This window comes from Dendrobium catenatum, unplaced genomic scaffold, assembly GCF_001605985.2.
Source record: "Dendrobium catenatum unplaced genomic scaffold, ASM160598v2 fragScaff_scaffold_21, whole genome shotgun sequence".
In the NCBI taxonomy this organism is placed as follows: Eukaryota; Viridiplantae; Streptophyta; class Magnoliopsida; order Asparagales; family Orchidaceae; genus Dendrobium; species Dendrobium catenatum.
In genome coordinates, this window is record NW_021318483.1 from 152,568 (window position 1) to 177,491 (window position 24,924).

At 34.2% G+C, this 24,924-nt stretch overlaps 1 protein-coding gene across 1 annotated transcript; it reads right to left on the bottom strand.

Moving 5' to 3' along the window:
• Window positions 1-658: 658 nt before the first annotated feature.
• On the bottom strand, window positions 659-23,890 carry LOC110108384. Its single transcript, XM_020839011.1, has 7 exons — window positions 23,490-23,890; window positions 22,173-23,390; window positions 22,027-22,066; window positions 20,648-21,940; window positions 20,126-20,518; window positions 1,262-1,510; window positions 659-1,123 (listed from the first exon to the last, which is right to left on the bottom strand). The coding sequence occupies exons 1-7, from the start codon at window positions 23,888-23,890 to the stop codon at window positions 659-661; spliced, it is 4,059 nt and encodes a 1,352-aa protein (XP_020694670.1).
• Between the last annotated feature and the right edge of the window lie 1,034 nt (window positions 23,891-24,924).

Below are 24,924 nucleotides of genomic sequence, written 5' to 3' on the forward strand. Positions count from 1 at the left end.
AAGATTATGAACCAACAATAATGGATTGGAATCAAGGGCTAAAGAATTAACAAAAACACCTGTCAAGTCTTTCTAAGATCCATGCTCCACCTGTTTTGTTATTACACCAAGTAAAACTTGGACCAATAAAATTTGATTTCTGATAATCAAGGTTTGTAACAAAAGGATTTCATTTCCTTAGGACCTTGTGAAAAATCAAATTTTCTTCTTCCCGTTTTATCACATTTAGCAAGAAGGCAATTGAAATCACCACCCACTACAGAAGGACTATTAACAAGCAAATAATTCTCCAATTGATTCCATAGTTCCCTTCTCTTGTAGGTGTTTTTATGAGCATAAACAGTAGAAATCCTCCAACTACCATTATTATGGATTTCTAAATCACCAATAATACATTGATTAGAAGATAACAAGGTATTAAAAGAAGCAAACCTTGTATTCCAAAGAATCAAAATACCTCCAGACAAGCCTTATGATGGATAATGGAAGAAGTTCCAATCCATCGCAATAAGAGCGTTGATATCCTTTCTATTAATAGAAGAGACTTTGGTTTCTAACAAGCCCACAAAAACCACATTATTCTTTTTAACCAATTCCTTGAGATATAGAGAAGCATGAGCCTTCCTTACTCCTCTACAATTTCAAAACACTATGGTATTCATTGGTTTGGAGGGGGACTAGCCCCAATCCTTTTGGCTTTAATTCCCATTTCCAATTTCCTGTTTCTAGTCATGAGCTTAATTGGTCCAAGAGTTTTGAGCTCTTTTTCCAATTTTCTCTTTATAGTAGAATTCTCCATATTAGCATTGACTGCTCCTATGTTCTTATTCTTCATTTCCGAAGAAGAATCATCCTCATCGTTTATGTTATTTCTCAAAACATTTTTAGTCTTCTCCACATCTTCATCAACATTATTAAGAATTTCAAACATATTATTGTTAACAATAACGGGTGTAGGGGCAAAAGAGATCTTACTAGATGGAATATTCTTATCAAACCCGGAGTAATTAGCCAGCATTTCACCTTCTTCCAACTCTGAATTGCTAAATACAACAATATTATTTTCTTCAGCAGCATTAATAGTTCCAGAATTGATAGAATCAGCAGCAACAAGATCTTCTTTCTGTCCAGAATAGAGTGTCCTTTGATTATCAACAAAATATTTGTCTATTTTGTTATGAATAAACTTTACCAAATTTAAATTCTGGCCATAAATTTGAATAGGAACAGCAGTAGAAACAGCCTTCTAGACTTCTTTCACCAGTTTATCAGAAACCTTGTTAACATTATATGGAAATCTTTTTTTCTTTCCATATCTAACGTGCACCCAGGGTCCATACCCTGCCTCTTCAAGGTTTCCCATGTCTTCAGTTATCTTCTTGGCCAAATCAGTTTGTCCAGCAGCCCTTTGGACAACAAATTTAGTAGCAACCACATCCTTAGCAACATTTTTGGAACTTTCTTTGATGTTTTCATTCTCAGATGTTGGCAAGTGACCAATCTTGCCACACTTGTAACAAAAAGTTTAGAAACTTTTTCATACTCAATTTTTTGAAAGAATTTTCTAGATTCACCTTCCACCCATACTCCTAGAGGAACTTGTTCATCAAGTTTGATACGAACACAAATCCTAGCAAATTCACTTCTAATCCATTAGAACATATTTCCATCCAGTAAAAAAGGCTTGCCAACAAGAGAAGCAATTAAACAACTTTGTTCAGTATTCATATGATGGTTAATCCACCTCTACTAGATCCAAATATAACCAATGGGCAGAGCTCATACCTCAAGTTCAAGATATAACTCCTATGATGAGTTCTAAGCTGATTTCTCATATTGCAGGCATAGTAGTATAGTTGGTAGGTAAGGCTCATACCTAGGTTTTTGGTACCAATTCTGATGAAATGGATAAATATTTATAGAATTTCATGAGATTACATCGACCTAAACTTTCATGTACTATTGAGCCTAGAGCAACTAAGGATTGGTTGATGAGAATAGAGATTACTCTAGATGAAATGTATTATCATCCTAAGAGGAGAGTTACAATAGCTACATTTTTGTTGGTGAGGAGGTAGAATGTTGGTGATTGGTCTAGCACAGATAGAAGTTCTAGAGTCATGCAAATACCTTAATTACCTGGGAAGAGTTTACATAGACATTCAGGACTTGGTTTGTATCTCTATCTACTAAGAAAAAGATACAAAGCTCTTTTTTTGAAGTTGATTCAAAAAAATATGTCATTGATGTAGTACGAGATAGAGTTTATTACTTGGTCTAGTATGTTCCAAAGTTGGTTAGTAGTTTTAATGAGAACTGTTAAAGATTTCAGGAGGAACTCTAAGATTTGAGGTAGCCATTACTGGCATAGGATAATATTGACTTTGCTTAGTTGATTGAGAGGGCCAAGAGAATAAAAATTTATTTGAAAGCAGTTCAATAGTAATGGTCTGCGAGTAGGAAGATGTTTGGTAGTGAGATGGCTAGTAATAGTCATTCAGGTGAAAAGAGTAGGTACATATTATGTTTGGAAGGAGGGGGCAGTTAGTAACATTTTCTTCTATATCAAATAGAGGCAGTATTTTTAGTTCTGATTTTTAAATCAATGAGGCCCCATTATGTTGGTAGTGTGGCAGAAAGCACAGTGGTTAGTGTTATAGAGCATTAAGTAAGTGTTCTTTTTTGCGGTTAGTTTGAACATAGTATTTCTAAGTGTTCATAGGGAGGCTTTGATATATATTTTGATTTGAGAGCTGATAGCTCTGGACAGCCAACCGTGGGTAAGTTGAGGGCAATACCACCTTAACCATATTTTGAGACTTATGGTAGCCAGGATGTTGGTCTGAGATCATGAGGTTAGCATTTTAGAGGTTCGCAGGGTGCTGGTAGTTTTGTTTCTTTGATCCATATTCAACTACGAATTTATAGTTTGACTTAGTAAGAGGCTCGAGATGCTCCACTTATAGTTATGACTTTCAATTCTAATTAACCATATCATATTTTAATTAATTCTATAGCTAATCATTCATTTATTCCCAAGTTTTTTTATTGCACTTGCCTTCAGTTTTATTACCCTTTTCTCAGTTTATCACTTTATTGACTGGATATGGTTTAATAGCCAGTAGATTCTACTTCTACAACATTGAGATTTATAATAGGAAGTGAAGTTCCAGTGAATTTTTGCGGTATATATTATTTTGGGTATAATTTGGTTAAGTCAGTATGAGGATCATATTGATTATTTAAAAAATTGCATCACCTTATTTTTGGCCTATAAGAGCAATATATTTCAAGAAGTAAGAGGTTTTTTATCTTGTCTGAGTTCTACTCAAGAAGTGGATAGACTTTGGAGAAAAGGTAGTTTAATTGTTTTGGCATCTATTAGAGATCCTCACATCTCTAATGCATCTATAAGTAATGTTTATATAGTTTAGGAATGTTTAGATGTCTTCCATGAGGAGTTAGTTATTTTATCAATAGATAGAGAGGCAGAGCTTTGTAGATTTTTTTTGGGTATAACCCGAAATTTGAAAGCTCTGTATAGGAGGCACCTAAGGAGCTTCAAGAATTGATGGTTCAGCTTTAGAAGTTACCTGATAGAGGTTTCTTCCAACCTAGAGTGTCTCTGTAGGGATCACCTATTTTTTTATGAAGAAAAAGGATGATTTGATGTTCATTAACATTGGATACAATGAGTTGAGTAAAGTCACTATGAAAAATAAGCATTTTTTGTCTAAGGTTGGTGACTTGTTTGATTAGCTGGTTGGATGTTCAATATTTTCTAAGATTGATCTACGATCTGATTATCATTAATTAAAGGTGAGAGAGGAGTCTGTAGTGAAGGCTTCATTTAGTACTAGATACAAGCATTGTGAGTTTTTGGTCATGCCATTTAAATTGATAACTAGTGGTGTTTATAAATTTGATGAACATAGTTTTTTAGGAAATATTTGGGCAATTTTGTGATAATATTTATATATGACATTTTGATTTATTCTGTGGTAGCATCCGTTATATGCTAAGTTTTCAAAATTTGAATTCTGGTTAATTGGCATTTTCCTTCCGGGGCATGTAGTGAGTAGTGTAGGTATTGTAATAAATCCTCAGAAGGTTCATGTTATTTTTGATGGTCGAGATTGATGAAAATTTTTGAGATTTGTAGTTTCATAGGCTTGACTAGTTATTATTGAAAGTTTGCTTAGGGTTTTCTTGAATTTCTTCGCCAATGACAAGACTAACTCAGAAGTAAGTAGGTTTTGTATAAACTCCATAGTGTAAGGAGAGTTTTTAGATGATGAAGGATCATTTGATTTATGTTCTGATTCTAAAAATTCCTTCAGCTACTAGTAGATTATAAGTTTTTAGTGATGCTTCACCAAAAGGTACTACTGCTTCGCTTAGAAGTAGTCCAAATTACAAGTCTTACGACGTAGTCCTATAGGCTAAGATGTCCAAAGGGATTTGAGTTTTGGTTATAGGGTCGTTCGTTTAGAAGTTCCCTAACATGCGGGTCTTACTGTTTCACTTAGAAGTAGCCTAAATGCTGGGTCTTACAACTTAGTCATATAGGCTAAGATGCCCATTTAAGGGGTCTAGAGTTAAGTTGTTTTCTACTTATTACCCCTAAAGACTAGACTTACGGCTTTCATTGAAAGTAGCTAGAGGAATTTTAGGAATTTATTGCTTCACTTAATAAATATATATTAAGTGAAAGAATTGTCGATATGATTCACTACTCATGTTAGAAGTAATTTATAGGATTTATATTATATAGGGTATAGCTTTAGACACTTTACTCCCTCGACATCAGTGTTAGTGTCTTGTTTATGCTCGTAGCATATTTCTACTAAAAAAATTTGTAACTTTACTTTAGCATTGTCGCTTTTTTTAAAATGAAAATTGAACTTTTAATAGGACCAATGGAGAAAAAAGATTTATGTATGATTAGTTTAAAAACCTTTGTTGCTCCTAGACGATCAAACATCAGACATCTTCTATTCAAGGCGATGCCTTGGATGATTTTCACATATTTAAACTAATAGGCTGGGATGCGGGATCAGCCTAGATGATCAAGGTATTTTTACATCATCCAGACACCCATTCAATGCGATTGTCTAGATGATATTCTTCAATTTGTACTAATCATACAGTCCAATATATTATCAGCTTGGATGATATGAACAAAAAACCTTCTAATTGTCCCAAACCTTCAAGGCTGATTGAGCTAAATTTACGCTGATCGTTTAGGATGATATCCATATCATCCTGGATGATAAAGTTAGTTTGTTTAAATAAAGAGCTTTTCTGAAGCTCTTCTATTTATGACCACTTGCTATACCTAAGAAATCATCTTTTGCTGGTGTCTTGACCTGAGAGAGCATAGAGGAGAGGGAGAGAGAGAGGATCTTGTGAGGGGGAGTTTGTGAGGGGTTTCACAAGGGTTGCTCCAATCAAGGGTCCAAGACTTCTTCTCCAATCGTCGTCCCTTATTCTTAGAAGTTCAAGAGAGGTTCACTTCAACAATCGATCAAGGTTCTCTACCTGCTTCCTCACTTGTGTCGGTGGACAGGAGGCTTTGTAAAGGCTTCTCCGCCTTGCTGTGGTAGCAAAAGGAGAGTCACTGAGTTTAGTGCAATACTTAGAGGGTGCCTCTGGGGAGTGGACATAGGTCAAGCTGACCAATCCACTATAAATTTATGTGTTCTTTATTTATTGCTTTTTCTGCATTTAATTTCCACACTTTTTTTTGTGTGAATTTTTGTTTGATTTGTGCTTTTGGTTTTGATTAAAAGTTTTTAAAATACCAATTCACCCCACCCCTCTTGGTTAGTCTTGGGCTAGTTCATGAGGGATTAACATTCCTAACGAACTTTCAAGTGGTATCAAAGCGGGATTCATAAAATTGAGTTTTTGAAAGCTTTTGAATTTTGATCAATGGCTAACTCCAGTAATCGTAATACTACAGAAGGGTATTATATTACCCGACCACCTTTGTTTGATAATATTCCTTTTGATTTTTGGAAAACTCGCATGTCTATATTTTTACAATCGATTTATTATCGCATGTAGATGCTTGTTAAAGATGGTTATACACCTCTGACTGGTAAACTTAATGGCATTATTATTCCACTTCCTTTTACTAAATGGCTTGTGATGATTGAAATTTAGCACAATTTAATGCAAAGTGTTTGAACTATTTTATTTGTGCTTTAAAGTCTAAAGATTACATGGTGTTTTAACTTGTACCACTGGTAAATAAATTTGGGATAAATTGTGTATCACTTATGAAGGAACCAAAGAAGTTAAACAATCAAGGATGAATATTTTGTTCTATGACTACGAATTTTTTCATATGAAACCTAATAAATTGATCTCTGACATATATACAATATTTACTCAAAATGTCACCTCATTGCATGCTTTAGGAAGAGAACTCATAAATTATGAAAAAATTAATAAAATTTTGAGATGTTTGCATGCTTCCTTTGATGCTAAAATTACTGCAATTTTTGAATCTAAAGATTTGACTACCTATTCAATTGATAACTTACTTAGAACACTCATTGATTATGAGCAAGGGGTGAATTAAAGAAACTTTGATGCAGGTGAGAAGAAGAAGGAGAAAAATGTGACGCTAAAGGCCAACGACTCGGACACTAACTCTTTCGGGTTTGAAAGTGATGATGTTGCCTTAATCACGATGCAATTTAAAAGATTTATAAGGAAGAAGCATAAGAACTACATTCGTGGAATAAAGGTAAGGGTAGCAAAAAATTTAAGAATTTAAATGATTTGATTTATTTTGAATGTAGGAAGCCGGGACACATCAAAGCTGATTGTGCTACACTTAAAACTCACTCAAGCAAGGAGAAAGATGAGGATAAACCAAAGTTCAAAAAGGATAAGAAGAGGTTCCAAAATGCATTATGGGTGGATTCTGCATTAGACTCTTCTAAGACTGAAGCTGAAGAGGAGATAATAAACTTGTGCTTCATGGCTGACGATCATCTTGGTCAAAGTGACCAAGAAGAGATATGTTAACTAACCTGTAATCAATTACTTGAAGTTTCTGAATGAATTCATACATCATATAGGAAACTTAAGAAGTCACATGCTAGTTTGAAATTAGAGTTTTTAAATTTATAAAACGAGCATGAATTTTTACTTAAAGATAATTCTACAATCGATAGCAATCACATGTCATTACTTGATGAGTTTGATGTATTACATAAAAAATATACTGAATTTTCTGATGCACATGATTCTTTGAAGTCATCTCATGCTAAGTTAGAACAAGAGATTAAAAATTTAAAAAATCTTAAAGCGTTTGAAAATAACAAACCAATATTACATGCATCTCATAACGTTAAAATGAAGCATTACTACCCAAATAGATTAAGAAATCCTTTTCCTAGTATTAGATATTTTTTATGTGGCATGCTAGGACACATCTCACACACTTGCACTATTCACCGTAGTACACATTGGGTATAGAGACCCATTGCATGATTCACATCATAACATACATGCATTACATTCTTTTTTTCATAAGAAGGGAACCAAATATATTTGGGTTCCTAAATATGATGTTTGATGATTTTATAAACTTGCTATCACAAAATGCCTCATGAAAGCATGTGGTACATGGACAGCGAATGCTCATGACACATGATTGGAGATGCTAATCAATTCGTTTCACTGGAGGCCAGGGCTGGAGGCAAGGTTTCTCTTGGAGACAACACCGCCAGGAAAGTGGTGGGTGCAAGTATAATAAAAAACTCTAAAAACATTTTGATTGAAAATGTTTTGCTCGTAGATGGACTTAAACACAACTTGTTCAGCATCAGTCAGCTATGCGATAAAGGCTTCATCATAAATTTTTTGGCAAACACTTATATCATAAGCTTAAATAATAATACTATTTTGTAGGGAAAGCAGATTAATTATGTTTACTTGCTTGACTTAAATAATATTGAATGTGCTGCTTTATTTTACTTAAAAACTACTGCTAATGATTCATGGTTGTGGCACAAGAGATTATGTCATGCCAGTATAAAAGTCCTTAGGGGAGTGACCTAGAAAGACCTAGTTAGAAGTGTCCCCAAGCTTAAATTTTCTTAAGATCACCTTAGTGATGGCTTCCAATTAGGGAAGCAAGTCCAATCCTCCTTTCACTCCATTAATGACATTATCACCTCTAGACCTTTAGAAGTCCTTCACATGGATTTATTTGGACCCATTAGCACTGTCAGCTTAGGGGGAAAATTTTATAAATTTGTGATTATCGATGACTACTCGAGATTTACTTGGATTAGATTTTTGTCACATAAGAAAGAGTCCTTTGATGAGTTTAGATCCTTATTCACTTGGATTCAGAAAAAACTAGGTTGTGAGATTTTGACCATCTATAGTGATCATAGGGGAGAGTTTACAAATGAGAGATTTGGAGACTTCTATGAGGATAAGGGGATTAGTCACAACTTCTTAGCTCCTAGGACCCCTTAGTAGAACGGGATTGTTGAAAGAAAGAATCAAACCTTAGTTGAAGCCGCTAGAGCCATACTTGTTGAGTATTCGCTTCCAAAATACTTTTGGGCTGAAGCGGTAAATATAGCTTGTTAAAAAATTTGACCCCAAATTTGATGGAGTGTTCATAGGATATTCGAGTGTGGGAAAATCCTTTAGGGTGTTTAATAAGAGGACTTTGGTGGTAGAGGAGATTACTCATGTAGTGTTTGATGAATCTGATCCTAAGAAGACTAGAGTTGTGGATGAAGATGAAGTTGAAGATATTGAAAATTTGGAGAAAAGGGTAGAACCCCAAAACACTGAAGAAGTAGGTGAGATTACCCAATGGAGTAGAAAATATAAATCTGGAGGAAAGGGTTGAACCTACACACACCTTGCATAGAGATTGAAGATATTCTTTGAGTCACCCAAAAGAATTGATCATAGGAGACCCTTCTGAAGGTGTTAGGACTAGGCATGGACTTAGGAAGGAAATGAACCACTATGCCTTTATCTCAATGACTAAACCCACCAACATTAATCAAGCCCTTTCCGATGAGTTTTAGATCTTAGCCATGCAAGAAAAATTAAACCAATTTATTAGGAATGATATTTGGGAGCTTGTAGAAAGACCAAAGGGACAAAGTGTAGTTGGAACCAAATGGGTCTTTAAGAATAAAATTAATGATTATAGTGTGGTGGTTATGAATTAGGTAAGATTAATGACTAAGTGGTACAACAAAATAGAAGGGATTGATTTTGAGGAGACCTTTACCCTGTAGCTAGATTGTAAGCCATTAGAGTGCTTCTAGCCTTTGCTTGTTATAAGAGATTTAAGCTTTTCCAAATGGACATTAAGAGTGCCTTTTTAAATGAGGTAATAAAAGAGGATGTGTTTGTAGAGCAACTCCAGGTTTTGAGAGTTTCTAATTTCCAAATCTTATTTTCAAATTAAAAAAGGCCTTATTGGATTAAAGCAGGTACCCTTAGCTAGGTATGAGAGGCTTAGCATATTTTTCCTTGAGAGGGAGTTTATTAAGGGGAGCGTAGACACTACCCTTTTTTTGAGGAAAGTATGAGATGAATTACTCATTATTTAGATCTATGTCAATGATATACTTTTTAGATCTTCTAATAAAAGGCTATGTGATGAATTTTCTAAATAATGAGTAGGAAGTTTGAGATCAGTATGATGGGAGAGTTGTCCTACTTTTTGGGGTTTAACATAAGAAAATTAGATGATAGAACCTTTTTAAATCAATCAAAGTACATAAAGGACATTTTGAAGAAATATGAAATAGATAAAATCAAGCCAATTAATACTCCCATGACCTCTAGTGTTCAGTTAGACAAGAACCCAAATAGAAAATCAATTGATCAAAAGAAGTATAGAGGGATAATTGGATCTTTACTTTACCTGACTGCTAGCTGACCTGATATAATATTTAGTGTTTATCTCTGTGCTAGATTTCAAGTTGATCCTAAAGAATCCCACCTGACTGCAGTTAAGAGAATTCTTAGATACCTCTTAGGAACCCAAAACTTAGGAATCTGGTATCATAGGCACAACACTTCTTTTGAGATTATTGGATATTCTGATTCTGATTTTACTAGATGTAAGGTGGATAGAAAAAGCATTTAAGGGACTTGCCAATTCATAGGACAATCTTTAGTCTCTTGGTCTAGTAGAAAGTAAAATTCTGTTGTAGTTTCCACTGTTGAAGCTGAGTACATTGCTTTAGGAAGTTGTGTGGCCCAAGTCTTTTGGTTGAAGCAACAAGTTTTGGATTTATGATTAGCTGTAGGTATAATTTTAATCCTTTGCGACAACACTAGTGCCATCTGCATTTCTAAGAATCCTATCTAACATTCAAGGACCAAGCATATAGACATAAGACATCACTTTATTAGAGACCATGTGACCAAAGGAGACATCGAGTTACACAATGTGGCAACTGAGAATCAACTGGCTGATATCTTTACTAAATCACTAGTCTTCGACACTTTCAGCACTTTAAGGACCAGATTGGGTGTGATTGACATAAATGCATAAACTTGATTCTTACTGATTTCTGACATTTTTCTGTTATTTGTTGTTTTCTTTTTGTAGTTATTTTTCTTGCTTATGTTTATATTTTTTATTTTTTTTCTTTGTTGCTTTATTACTCTTTTAATCACCACTGAATTGATATCTTATGCTATGTTTTGTTTTTAAAATTTTGTAGTAAATGATTAACATCTCTAAATTAGTTAAATGGGAAAACATTCTTGATTGTATCAATCTCTCTAACTTCTTTTAGTGGTGTAATTTTCTTTTCTAAACAAAAATCTATCTCAAATTAACAACTGAACTTTTAAATTGAGATCTTTTTAATCTTGCTATAATAATCCATTATATATATATATATATATATATATATATATATATATATATTTTCTGATTTAGATTCTTGTTTTCAAAAGACGGTTTATCCTGGATGAAGTCTGAGTTAGGGCTAACAGGATTGATTGTTCTACCATTTTTTTAGATTTTGAGGATGTTAACTCATTGTTTTTTACAAATTTTTTGAATTCAATCACATGTAAAATTTATCATATTCAAGGCATATTTATAAAAAAGGGGGTTTGTTTCTCTTTTGTTCTTTTTGATGCTTTTTTTTTTCTTTTTTGTATTTTAGTTTTATCCCTTTTTAGTTGATTTTCATGTTTTTGGGCTTTGTTTGATTTTCCCATCCATCCTCTGATTTGAAACTTTTTGCCACAATGTCCCAGACGATCCATTCAATTCACTCTTCATACATCATCTCATGGCTATTTTGACTATTATGCTTCTGATCATCCTGGACGACCCACTATCATCCTGGACGATATGATCGTCTTCTGTTTCAATTATTTGTGATCATCCTGGATGATCCGCCACATCCTGGATAATCTTCACAATCTTTGCTCAATTATGGGAAATCGACCTGTAGGATCCATATGTTAGTCCTGGATGATACATGTGGCAATACGTTTGAAAGCCTTTAAATTCTGCCAGTATGATAAATTATTGATGATCATCCTGGACGATCCACCTATTTGTCCAAGATGATAAACATGGCAATGCTTTAAACATTTTTAAATTTGGCCGGTACGTTCCATTATTGTGTATGGTCCTAGACGATTCACCTAATTGGCAAGGACGATGTTCTTTTTTAACGATTGTCTGGCTTGACTCCTCAAGACGATTGCCTATATCTTATCATCCTAGATGATATCTGATCGTCCTGGATGATATGACCACCTTTTTTACCTGGCCTGGTTTGGGGAATAGTTCACGATTCTTTTCAGTTACTTTTAGCCACATCCACCACCACCACCACCTCCTGCTTCGGATGATCAGGGACCATATTTCTTTTAGTTAGCTTGTTTTTGTGTGATATTTTTTTTTTCTTTTAATGTTGTTATTCTGTTTAATAGTTTTTGTTATGTTTCTTTTCCCTCCTTTTTGTGAAGTCAAAAGAGAGAGTAGTTGTACCTATTTTATGTACTGTAATAGTTGTACTATTTTTAGTTCAATTTGAATTTTTTGATACACTGTTTCTAATTTCTGTGACACTTCAATTGATCTTGTATTTTCCATCATTAAAAATAGGGAGATTGTTACAAATCTGGTTTTAGAAATTCTAATTTTGATGAGAACAAACATTCATGATACTTCGGCTTCTCTACGATTGCTTTGCCTACTAACATTTCAGGTCTACAAAATCGAGTGTAACTCATGCTAGCTCAAGATTAGGAAGACTAAGTCTGAGTCAGTTTGTAATTTTTTTCTTTTTTTGAGTCAATTATAAAAGATGTGGTTCATGATGCTAAGTAACCTTGCACAAACACACCTTGGGAAAATTTCTGTCTGTTTCTTAGAGTTTACTAATTTTGGTCACATCATCTGAGATAATCCATAAATCATGCATCCTGGATGATCTGTTAAAAAAATAGAATCCTTAATTAGGGCATCCTGGTTATGGCAGCCATCATTAAGCACATCGTCCTGGATAATATTCGAATCGGCCTGGACGATAGGCTCAAATCAGAAAGAATCTGCCGCTAGAACTATTTAGGTATCTTTATTTTTTTATCTTCATCTAGGTCATCAGCTTGGATGATGTCCTTCAACTATGCCTGAATTAATATGGAGATTAAGAAAAGTAATTAAGGTTTTATTGACTGGATCATTTCATCCTGAACGATTGCAGGATTGACAGGACGATTAGTTCAAAAACCTTTGTTGCTCCTGGATGATCAAACATCAGACATCTCCTATTCAGGACGATGCTCTGGATGATTTCCATGGATTTGAACTAATTGGCTGGGATGATCGTGGGATCGGCCTGGACGATCAAGGTATTTTCCATCGTCTAGACACCCATTTAGTACAATTATCTAGATGATATTCTTCGATTTGTACTAATCATACATCCCAATATATTATCGACCTGGATGATATGAACAAAAAACCTTCTAATTGTCCCAAACCATCTGGGCTGATTGAGCTAAATTTACGCTGATCATCTAGGATGATCTCCATATTGTACTGGACAATAAAGTCAATTTGTTTAAATAAAGAGCTATTATAAAGCTCTTCTATTTAAGACCACTTGCTCTACCCAAAAAATCATCTTTTGCTACTGTCTTGACCTGAGAGAGCTTAGAGGAGAGGGAGAGAGAGAGAGGATCTTATGAGGGGGAGTTTGTGAGGGGTTTCATAAGGGTTGCTCCAAGCAAGGGTCCAAGTCTTCTTCTCCAATCATCGTCTCTTATTCTTAGAGGTTCAAGAGAGGTTCACTTCAGTAATTGATCAAGGTTCTCTGCCTGTTTCAGGAGGAAACAAAAGGAGTTGGGTTCTCTGCCTCACCGGTGTCGATGGAAAGGAGGTTTTGTAAAGGCTTCTCTGCCTTGCTGTGAGAGAAAAAGGAGAGTCACTGAGTTTAGTGTAATAATCGAAGGGCGCCTCAGGGGAGTAGACATAGGTCGATTTGATCGAACCACTATAAATTTCTATGTTCTTTATTTACCGCTTCTTCCACATTTAATTTCCACTCTTTTCTTTATTGTGAATTTTTGTTTGATTTGTGCTTGTGGTTTTGATTAAAAGTTTTTAAAATACTAATTCACCCCCCTCTTGGTTAGCCTTGGGCTAGTTCATGAGGGCTTAGCATTCCTAATGAAGTTTCAGTTATTATATATGCATTGCAATAATTGAAACCTCATAAGAAGATTTAACTGATATATGATCTAGAGCTAACAAAAGTTGTATTTGCTTAAAGATTTGGAGGCATTATTTATATGGAGTTAGTTGTAAGATCTTTATTGACCATCAAATTTTGAAGTACAACTTTTCTCAAAAGGATCTAAATTTGAGATAAAGGAGATGACTTTATTTGACTAAGGATTATGATATTTCTGTTCAGTAATATTTTGGTACAAAAAATATTAGGGTAGATATATTGAGTAGAAAGATTTTGGGTACTTCTCTTTTTTTGCTTACTTTTGTATACTTTCTTGTTCAAGCTTTGAAGAAGCTAGAGATCGAGGTAGAATAAATTGATACATGCCAAAATTTGTTAGCTTAGGTGATTATTCAACCTACTATGTATGAAATAATTCAGGAAGATCTGAAGTTAGATATAGAGTATCTGAAGTTAAGTTGTCAGGTTAATATTGGTAAGAGACCTGAACTTTTATTATCTGATTAAGGAGTCATTTGTTGTAAGGATAGATTATGTGTTCCTTCTGTTGGTGAACTTAAAGATGAGATCCTATATGAGACATATTTTTTAGGCTATACTATTCATTCAGGAAATAATAAGATGTACGAAGATTTGAAAGGTATGTTATGGTCACTTAGCTTGAAGAAGGATGTAGTAGAGTTTATTTTAAACCTGTTAGTTAGTAAAGGAAGAGCAATAGTAATGAACAATTTTTTACAGTCATTACATATTCCTAAGTAAAAATGAGAGGAGACAATGATGGACTTTGCTATGGGTTTTCTCATATTGAGATAATGGTTTATGACATATGGGTAGTTATTGCTCACTTGAGAAAGTTGACACATTTCTTTTTGATTCGACAAACTAAACTAGTTGATAGGTTGGCATTGATATATATAAAAGATGTTACTAAAATATACGGAGTGCTGAAGGTGATTGTATCTGATTGTGAAGGTCAATTTACCTCCAGGTTATGGATAGGTATTTAGTAAGGAGTAGATATACAAGTGCACTTCAATACGAATTTTCATCCTCAGATGGATAGACAATCTGAAAGGACTATTCAGGTACTAGAGGATCTTTTGAGAATCTATATTCTAGACCTTGACAGCAGTTGGGAGGGTTATATCCCACTGATAGAGTTTACATATAACAACAATTATCAATCAAAAATAAATATGGCTCCTTACGAAGCCCTGTATGGTATAAAGTGTAGAAGCTCTTTGTCTTTGATAGAGCTAGGTGAAAGATAAGTGATAGTATCAGCTTTTGTGGATCACACTATAGTAAAGATTTATCAGATCATAAAAAAAATGAGAGATATACATAATAAATAGAAACAGTTTCATGATCAGAAGTATAGGTTGATTGATTTTCAAATTGGTAAAATTTTTATGTCAAGATTAGCCCTATCAAAGGTCTTAGTAGATTTGGAATAATCAGTAAGCTGAGTCTAAGGTACATTGGACCTTTTAAAATTATTGAAAGGATTGGTGGTTCTACTTATAGGTTGTTATTGCTTGGTTGTATGTCAGATATACACAATATATTTCATGTATCTTCTTTAAGAAATGGATATCAGATTATGAAAAAAGATTATCTACTGATGATGTTGCAATTCATCTAAAATTGCACTATAATCAAGAGCCAGATAGGTTTCTGGCATATGACGTCAGAAAATTGAGGAGTAAATAGATTCTGATGGTTAAGGTACAATGTAAGTGCAAAATTGCCAGAGAGGCTACTTAAAAGAAATAATCTGATTTGAGACAACTATATTTAGGTTTATTCTGATTTATTTTGGCCTATAAATGTTGAAAATGATTTTTTTTAAGGTGGGTGGATTGTTATAAGTCAAAATTTTAAAAAATATATTTTTTATTTAAAATAGTCAAAATTCCTTTATGGAGTCATTTTAAGTCCAAATTATAAACTGTTTTCTCTATAGCATTGGTATTATAGCGCCCTATTTAATTTTTTTTTTTAATTTTTTGGCATTATCAAAATTCACTTAAAAATTGGCATATGTCAGTAAAAGTGGGGATTTTGGGATATTTAGGTGCCTATTTTATAAATCAATTTTACCCGATCATTCTAGACATGATAAGCTAACTTTTGAATATTTTTTTCATAAATTTTGAATCTCCATATTTGAAGATATAAATTGATTTATATGAATTTGTAGGCTAGATTATGAATAATTGGAATAATTAAACATATACCCTTAATATATTTTATCTAAATATATAAACCCACTTATCTTCCCATAATTCATTTAACAGAGAATGATTTTGGGAAAATGAGAGAGAAGAGAGGAGAGAGAAGAAGAAAAGCTAGGGTTGGTGGGCATAGAGTCATTTTTGTCCATAAGCTCAGTTGAAAAATTTGCTCGTCTCGATGTAAGTTACGTTTTTTTTTATTGTAGCGCTCGTCTCGATGTAAGTTACATTTTTCCTATTATAGTTTTTAATAACTTTTTATTCTTAAAATGTTTTTGATAAAATTTGTATTTTCATTAACAGAAAAGGAGGATAACTTTATTTTTATAAAACTTTTATGGTATAATTTTTTATATATTATAGAGATTATGAACATTTTAAGTATATTCTAAAAATTTTTACTGGTTGTTTTTTATCCGTCAGCATAGTTAGAAATTTATTTCAATTCAAAAATTTATTTTAACATATAAAATTTTTGTTTTTGTTTAATTAAATCTTCAGAATGTTGTGATACATTATCTCTGATAATTTAGTTAATTTTTTAAAATTTGAATTTTTGCTCAGTAGTGTTTATATTGCCAATTGTCGAGGCATCTTTATAATTTTTGAAGTTGGTGTAATTATCAATTAATTAATAAAATGCATGAAAATTAAACATAAATGAGAAGTGATGTTATTTTAGGGATAGTTGGTGACCGAGGCAGGATTCTTTAATGGTGGTGCTAGTGGATTGATGAGATATAATTCTTTTATGCTGAAGACGATAAAATGTTGAGGTGGGATTTTGACATGACATGTGATGTTGTGTTGGAGCTAGTGGGCTATGAAGGTGGGATTCTAATATAAAATGTGATGTTATGTTGGATCCATTATGATATCAATGTGGGATTCTGATATGAGGTGTGTTATGCTGCTGAAGCCTAAAGGCTATTCTAAAAATTGTAATAAGATATTTATTTATATTTCAATTTCAGTACATCTCATTGATTAATTAAATGTATTCAATTTTAGTATATACTTTAATTCTTGCTTTCTTCATAATAATTCAGTTTATTATTATGTCATAATATTTTTAGTTCTTTTGATTTTAATTATTGATATCTATTTTAAGCTGCATAGTCTATTGAGCTGTGTTAGATCATTCCTACTTTTACTTTCATTTTTAGGCCAGGGAAGGCTTATGAGCAATTTTAGTAGTTTTAGATAGTAGGATTTGACCAATCAATGATGTAGGTATGTTTTTGTTAGTTTTAGTTTTTATAGGCTTGACTTTTATTTTATTTTGTTGTATGTACCAAGTGTTGTTGTAGATATCTCAGATTATACATGTATTTTAAATAGACAATCATTTTTATATTCATCAGTCTTCCACTTTATTTATATTTATAGTAGCTCTGTGATTTGTTTAAATTGAAAGTTTTTTTTAAGTACCTCCCCAACTGAATCTTAGGGTTTGAGTCTTACCACAATCTAACGTGGTATGACCTATGCAATTTTGGGTCATATCAGGTCTAGTTGTGACATAGGCTAATCTTCAACTTTTATTCAGGATACATGTGATGATTAACCCCTCCAAATCAAGGTACAATCAATCCCACATGGTTTGATTCATCTTCTTCCATTTAGGCAAATGTCATTGAGCAACACTTTAACAAATAATATCGAATATGTCAAACATTCAGGGATAGAGTTTATTTTCATCAAACAGTGCCATAAAAAAAACCTCGAATAAGTCACAAATTCTTGGTGGTTCCTCTCAACCCTTTTCATACAAGTTCACTTTTTTTAGCAACGCAGTAACAAAAAATTTCAAATTTATCAAATATCCTTGGTAGATTTCTCGCAGAATTTTCTACACAAATTTATGTTATTAAGCAGCCCAATGAAGCATTTTTCTTAACCATCAATTTATAATCTTTTTGTTGTTATCACTTGGCTACTCAAATACCTACTAGCTTCAACAACGACCATTACAAATAATGTAAACACAAGCATCATTTATAGTATTGATAAATGTTGTCAACTTCAACTCTGACCCTCGCCTTCAATACTTAGATTTTTACTAAATTCCCATAGAGAGCTCTCCCTTCTTCAATAATATAATTTATATTTTTTTCAATGCCTTCCCTTGGGGAAGAGTTTCAGTTGTAATCAAATATAAATACTAGTGGGATCATCCTAACTAGGTCAAGCCACATGGTTTTTCCCCTTTCTAGGTTTTTCACATAAAAATTTTGGTGTCACTTACAAAACTTCCACATATCTTTTTTTATAGAGGTTTGATTTTTTTTTTTAAATTTTGATATTAATTTAAATTAATCACAAAGCATTTGTATAGGAATTTGGAACATCAAAGAATGTCCATTTTTTACCAATTTAAACTTGTTCCATGTCAAATAAATTCTAAATATTAAGAAAACTTAAAATTTGTGAACTCATGTTTTCTTACTCACATTTGGCACTACACATTACCCCTCACTCTTGGATGTTATCGTCCATCATATTTTAAATTTGAAACTTATTATAGCAAATTAAAAAAAATAATTTAATGTGTTTAATTTATATTCCACTAAACAACTCATTTTTTAAATGTAGCATTCGAATTTATTTATCTTATTTAAACATACACATTTAGAAAAAAATAATTAAAAACCCATTATTTTTCCTTTGCTTTTCAAGCATCTCTCTTTTTTTAGTCCACTATTTTAGTTCCATAAAATAGAAACCCATAATCTTTTTTAATCAAATATCAAGAGCCTCATAATAAATATTTGGATGAAACTATACTTGTGATTAGACAAGGTGTTAATGCAACATAGTGGATATAAATTACATCAAACAAATTTCAAGGTGAAGGTTGAAAGAGCCCTATGTCATAGGAGATATCTTAAGGAGATAGTTTGTTTTTTATTTGTTCATTTTCTTTTGAGGAGGGGAGACTAAAGACCAAGAAGTCTTATATTAAAGTTGGTGTTAACATTAAGAGTTAGAGTTAATATTGGAATGCATCAATCTTATAGCTTATGGTGATGATTGAAGGTTCAAGTGTAGTCATACAATAATAGTAAGGAGACTGCAGTGACATAATAGTGGTTAGGAGATTATAATTAGGATATGTTAATTAGTAGACCATAGTCATGCAATAGAAATTAAAGGATCTTAGTTTGGTTATAATTGTCAAAGGACCATATTTTGACAATAATGGTCATTAGATCATAATCAACTAAGGTGGTTGAATGATCAGAATACGATGAAATGGTCAAAGAACCATAGTCAGGAAATGGTGGTCAGATGACCATAATCAAGTTATAGTTATTAGAGGACTATCTTTGGGTGAAGTTGGATGATGGATCAAAGTTTAGTGATAGTGGTTTGATGATTGTGGTCTATCATTGGTGGTCAAAGGATTAAAGTCAAGCAATGTTGGTTAGGAAGTCATAGTCATGTGATGGCTGTTGAGAGATGATGGATAGTTGATGGTGGTTGGTGGAATATTAGTCAGGTAATGGTGGTAAGAGGCCTAAAGTCAGGTGATGGTGGTTAAGAGATCATAATTAGCCGAAAGGGGCCAATAGTTAGGTGATAATTAATAAAGGATCACAATTATGCGATGGTGTTCAAAGGATTATAATTGAGCAATAATGACTATGCAATCATAGTCACGTGTTTGTGATCAAAGAAATATTGTTGGGCCATAATATTTAGAAGAACATAATTGAATGATGATGGTTCAAGGATCGTAATCAAGTGAGGTGGTTGAAGGACCATATTCAAGAAGGGTAGTTTGAGGTGTGTAATTAAGCAATATTGGTAAAAAAACTGCAAACCATGATAATGATTGAATGATCATATCGAGTAACTATGTTTGGATGTTCAAACTTAGGCAATAGTTCTTAGGAAATGATATATTTTTTTTTGAAGAATGCTAATATTGCATAGAAAGAAAAACCAAAGCAAAGACCTAGATACAAACTAGTGATAGTGGAGAGCTCTCACACAATCCTCCTTTAACAACTCACAAAAGGAAGAAGGTAGCTCACTCTCACAAAACAAATCCCACAAAAAGTCAGAAATAAGAGCATGATTAGCACAGAAATCAGCTAATCTATTACAACTACGGTTCACCCAATGAAAAATCACATTATTTACCTTATTAAGAAATGAAGATTCTTCAAGATCCAATCTCCTATCCACTTTCTTCGGTGTACTGTGCAAATTGTGAAGAAATTTTCTAACATTTTTATTATCTCCTTCAACTATAATCCCACCAATATCATCAAATCTATCACGTATAATTTCTGTAATAGCTGAAGCCGCGGACAACTCCAACTGGGCAATGTCCCAATGCATTTTCTTTATCCCAAAAGCAAGAATAAACCTTCCCTTGTAATCCCTTGCAATACCACCAAAACCTGCCTCATAATTGCCTTTCAGTGAAGCATCAAAGTTAATCTTGATCCAATCTGGGGGAGGAGGTTGCCATTCACAGGAAGACAATCCACGGGACTGATAGACAACCCAGTTCTTTGATCGGCCAAAATTCTATTTATCCAGGCAAATAAAGCTGAGAATTGAAGTAGCTAAGAACACCTCACTAACATCCGGGTCTCCATGTTTAAATTTATTTCTATGATTCCGCATAAACCAAATAACAGTAAAATACAATTTTACCATTAACAAGTTCCCATCTTTGAGCTCCTGAAGACTAGTCCAGCAGTCCTCCCAACTATTAAAAACTGGAACCTGGAATCCCCATCCTCTCAGCACATACAACACTTTCCTGAGTTTACAACCGTTGGCTGCAATATGATTGATATCCTCCACACTACCACATCCCAAAGGGCAATCAGAATCAACAACAATTTTCCTCCTTATTAAGAAAGCACCTGAAGGGAGAGCATCTGAAACCATCCTCCATATAAATATCTCCACTCTTTCATTTAAACCCAATTTATAAATCCAACTTAATGCCATCAAGTCATCCTGGTTTTTGAAGTTGTCTTGCATAATTAATGCAGATAAGGACTTACCAGACAACTTGTGTTTCAATTCCATACCATCCTCATGCATACCATTATCAATCTTAACTTCACAAATGAGATCAACAAGATCTATCCCAAAGAACCTACCCAGTTTTCCACGGTCCCAGCAGCCATCAGAAATAAAGCCGTCCAGAGAAGCATCCTCATCTTCAAAATAACCCACAAATGTTGGCCATTTGAGTAATGGCTTATCTAAAATCAAGGTATCCTTAAGCACTTTAATTTTACATCCATTTCCAATTCTCCTTCTAACATGATCCTTGAGTGCCTTCCAACCAGAAGACATAATCTTCCACGTAGAGGAGCTGCTCCTACTTAGCTCATAGCTCCACCAATCTACTCCATACTTCGCAATAAGATGTCTGCTCAATAAGGACTCAGGTTTGTCAATTAATTTCCAAGCAATCTTGGCTCTCATTGCATCCTTCCTATCCACAACAGAATGTACATCCCATCCACCAAATTGTTTAGGCTTACATAATTGCTCCCATGAAACATAATGAATGCCCCTATTACCATCAACTTTGTTCCAAATGAAGTCCCTACACATTTTCTCAAATTCCAACAGAATTTTCATTCGAATAAGGGAATGAGTCATGACAAACAAAGGAAGAGAAAGAGCAACTGATTTAATTAAAACCAGTCTACCGGCTAAGGAAATAAATTTGTTTCCCCAAGCATTAATCCTTTTACTGGACCTGTCCAATAACACCTGAAAGTCCTCCTTCCTTAGACGTCTTAATGCCAATTTGATGCCCAAATACTCAAATTCATTAACCAACTTAATACCCATAAATTTGGAAATCTTGATTCTCCTCCTCTCCACTGAGCAACTACAAACCAAAGAAGATTTGTGGTAATTGATGTTTTGACCAGTCCAATTGCGATAGTCCCTCATAGTCTCTCTAACCTTCTTCATGACCTTCAATTTAGCTTCAAGAAATAGTTAAATATCATCTGCAAAAAGGAGGTGAGAAATCTTCTGGGAATTAGAAGAGATCCTAATACCCACATCAGAGTTCCTGCTAATAAAGGCATTCGAAAGCAACTGGGAACAAATAATAAAGAGAAACGGTGATAGAGGGAATCCCTGACGAAAGCAACTCTTCCCCTCAATCCAGCTGGACCTCTCACCATTGATCATAATAGAATACCTTGGGGTAGTAACACATTCCAACACTAAATGAGCAAATCTTGAAGGGAAACCAATATCAAGCATCATTTTCTCCAAGGTAGACCAGCACATACTATCATATGCTTGCTCCATATCTACTTTAATAGCCAAGTAGCCATTGCAAGCCTTTGAAATTCTCATTTTGTTGAAGACCTCCTGTGCCAAAAAAAGATGATCAGAGATTGCCCTACCTCTCACAAAAGCCGCTTGCTCCTCAGAAATGATCCTGGGCATGATGCCCAACATTCTATTCAATAAAATTTTAGCAGCAATTTTGTAGATTGAATTGCAAAGGCTTATAGGTCGGTAAGCCGAAGGAGTACTGGGATTAGGAGATTTAGGAATGAGCACAATTAAGGTGTCTTTCCATTCTTTGTTCATCAAACCAGTGACAAAAAACTGCTTAACCGCATTCACCACATCCATTCGAATTGTATTCCAAAAGACTTTGAAAAAGGAATGGGTAATTCCATCAAAGCCCGACGATTTATTACTGCCCAAATTGACTATAATTTCTTTAATCTCAGCCTCTTCCATGTCTTTAATCAACAGTTCACTATCACAGTCATCCAGCACTTTCCTCAGTTCAAGCCAACCCGAAAAATTGCAGTTCCTGTACTTCCATTTCCCTTGAAAAAACCTCCTGAAAACCTCCTCAATCTCCTTCGTATCTTCAGTTAGTATCCCATTAGAGTATTTAACTTGGGAAATTCGATTAGCATTCCTTCTAGAGTTGGCAAAGGACTGAAAAAATTTGGTGTTTACATCACCCTCATTTATCCACTTAGCTTTTGCCCTTTGTTTCCACCAAGTGTTAAGATTATTAAGAACCAAATTAAGTTCTTTAACCTTAGCTTTGAGTAACCAAAGCTTTTCCTCAGTCAACCAACTGAATTCAGATTCTTCTTCTTGCAATTTCACAATCTTAGCTTTTAGTATATCTTTCTCCAAGAAGAATTCTTTCAATATGTTCTTGCTCCAATAAAATAAATCCTTTAAGGTTCTTTTGCATTTTTTGTTGAGAATCTCCATGTAATCTCCCAAGAAAGTCTTCCTCCACCTATTAGCAACAATATGCTCAGCTTCTTTGAAAGAAAGCCAAGTGTCTTCAAACTTGAACCCACTTCTACCCTTACAATCCGTCTCAAACACCTTCAGAGCAATCAGACAATGATCCGATGCAACTCTAGCAAGGTGCCTAACTAAAGTTATTTGTATTTTGTTGATTGCCAAGGAATTAAGAAGACACCTATCAAGCCTTTCCAGAATTCTATCTCCTCCCTTCTTGTTGTTTCACCAAGTGAATCTCGGTCCAAGAAACCCAACTTCATGATAATCATTCTCATTCATAAACTTCACCATCTCCAGAGAACCTTGATTGAATTTGAATCTCCTACCTCCCTTCTTATCTTCTTTAGACAAAATACAGTTGAAATCCCCTCCAATAATAGAAGGAATATTACTTTGAGCAGCCCCCTGTACAAGATCCCATAGACACCTCCTTCTCACGGACTCTTTGCTAGCATAAACAGTAGTGATAATCCAAACTCCTCTATTGAAGACATTGAGTTCACCCATAACACATTGGTCAGAAGTTTTCACAACAGAAAAAGACGCCAAATTTGACCTCCACATCACCATAATACCACCAGAGAGCCCAGCAGATGGAAGCAGAAAAAAGTCCAAGCCCTGTCCCATCATCCTTATAAACAATTCTTTATCCATAGAAGAAATTTTAGTTTCTATCAAACCAACAAAGAAGACTTTGTGATCCTTGATAATCTCTTTTAAATAAAGACAGGCCTCCCTCTTTTGCGCCCCCCTATAGTTCCAAAAAATAATAGAATTCATTAAGCACCTATGGGGGAAGAGCCCCTGCCTCTTTTCTTCAAACCCCCTTCCACATTTCTTTCTCTAGAGCTTCTCTTGATGGGGCCCAAAGCTCTAAGTTCTTTAGCAAGCTTAAACTTCCCCATATCCCCACTAGACATTATTTCCTTCTCACTACTCACTTCACATTTGCTGTCTTTACAGTCATTATCATCTCCCATGCCACCATGACTACCAACAATTAGATGAGGCTTGTCACTACTAACAAAACCACCCCCACCAGTTATGACTTTAAGGCTATCATTTCCTAACCCCTCATCCTCCATCTCATTCAACACATCAAATTTATTCTCATTGACAGGAAAAATAGGATTAGTACTATAAATCATACCGGTTATTTACTGAAGAAACATTGAGAGAATCCAAAGCCTCCAAAGCAGAACCATCCAATCGGCCGGATTCTTTCCTGAAATAGCCTCAGCTTGAACATCTACAATAGGTATCTCTCCTTCTTCAAGTTGATCAAACACAACAACTTTAGCCATATCATCAGCAGAATCATCACCTTGAATACCATTTCCAGCCACAACCTCCTGAATGCCATTCTATCTCAACCACTGTTTCTTTACTGATCTCGTTTTATCCTTCATAGCAAATGGTCTTCTATTCATTTTCTTCTTAACCACGACCCAAGGGCCGTATGATTGATCAGTAACCACTTCTTGAACTGTTTCCTCCACGTTGACTTCTCTAGATTCACTCTCATACAGCTTCTTATCAAATTTCCTGTCAGCCTTCAAGTTACAGTCATTCATAAGATGACCGAGCCTTCCCGATATCTTCTCATACTCGAATTTTTGAAAAAACTTTCCAGAAATGCTATTAACCCAAACACCAAGGGG

Excerpts from the sequence above, each read along its gene's own strand:
- LOC110108384 (XM_020839011.1), bottom strand. The coding sequence starts at position 23,890 with ATGGGACAGGGCTTGGACTTTTTTCTGCTTCCATCTGCTGGGCTCTCT. Across the intron at positions 20,519-20,647 it reads AAGATGGGAACTTGTTAATG|AATTTTGGCCGATCAAAGAA; the intron begins GTAAAATTGTAT and ends CTGGATAAATAG. Across the intron at positions 1,511-20,125 it reads AATCTTCATTTCTTAATAAG|TGTGGCAAGATTGGTCACTT; the intron begins GTAAATAATGTG and ends TTTTGTTACAAG.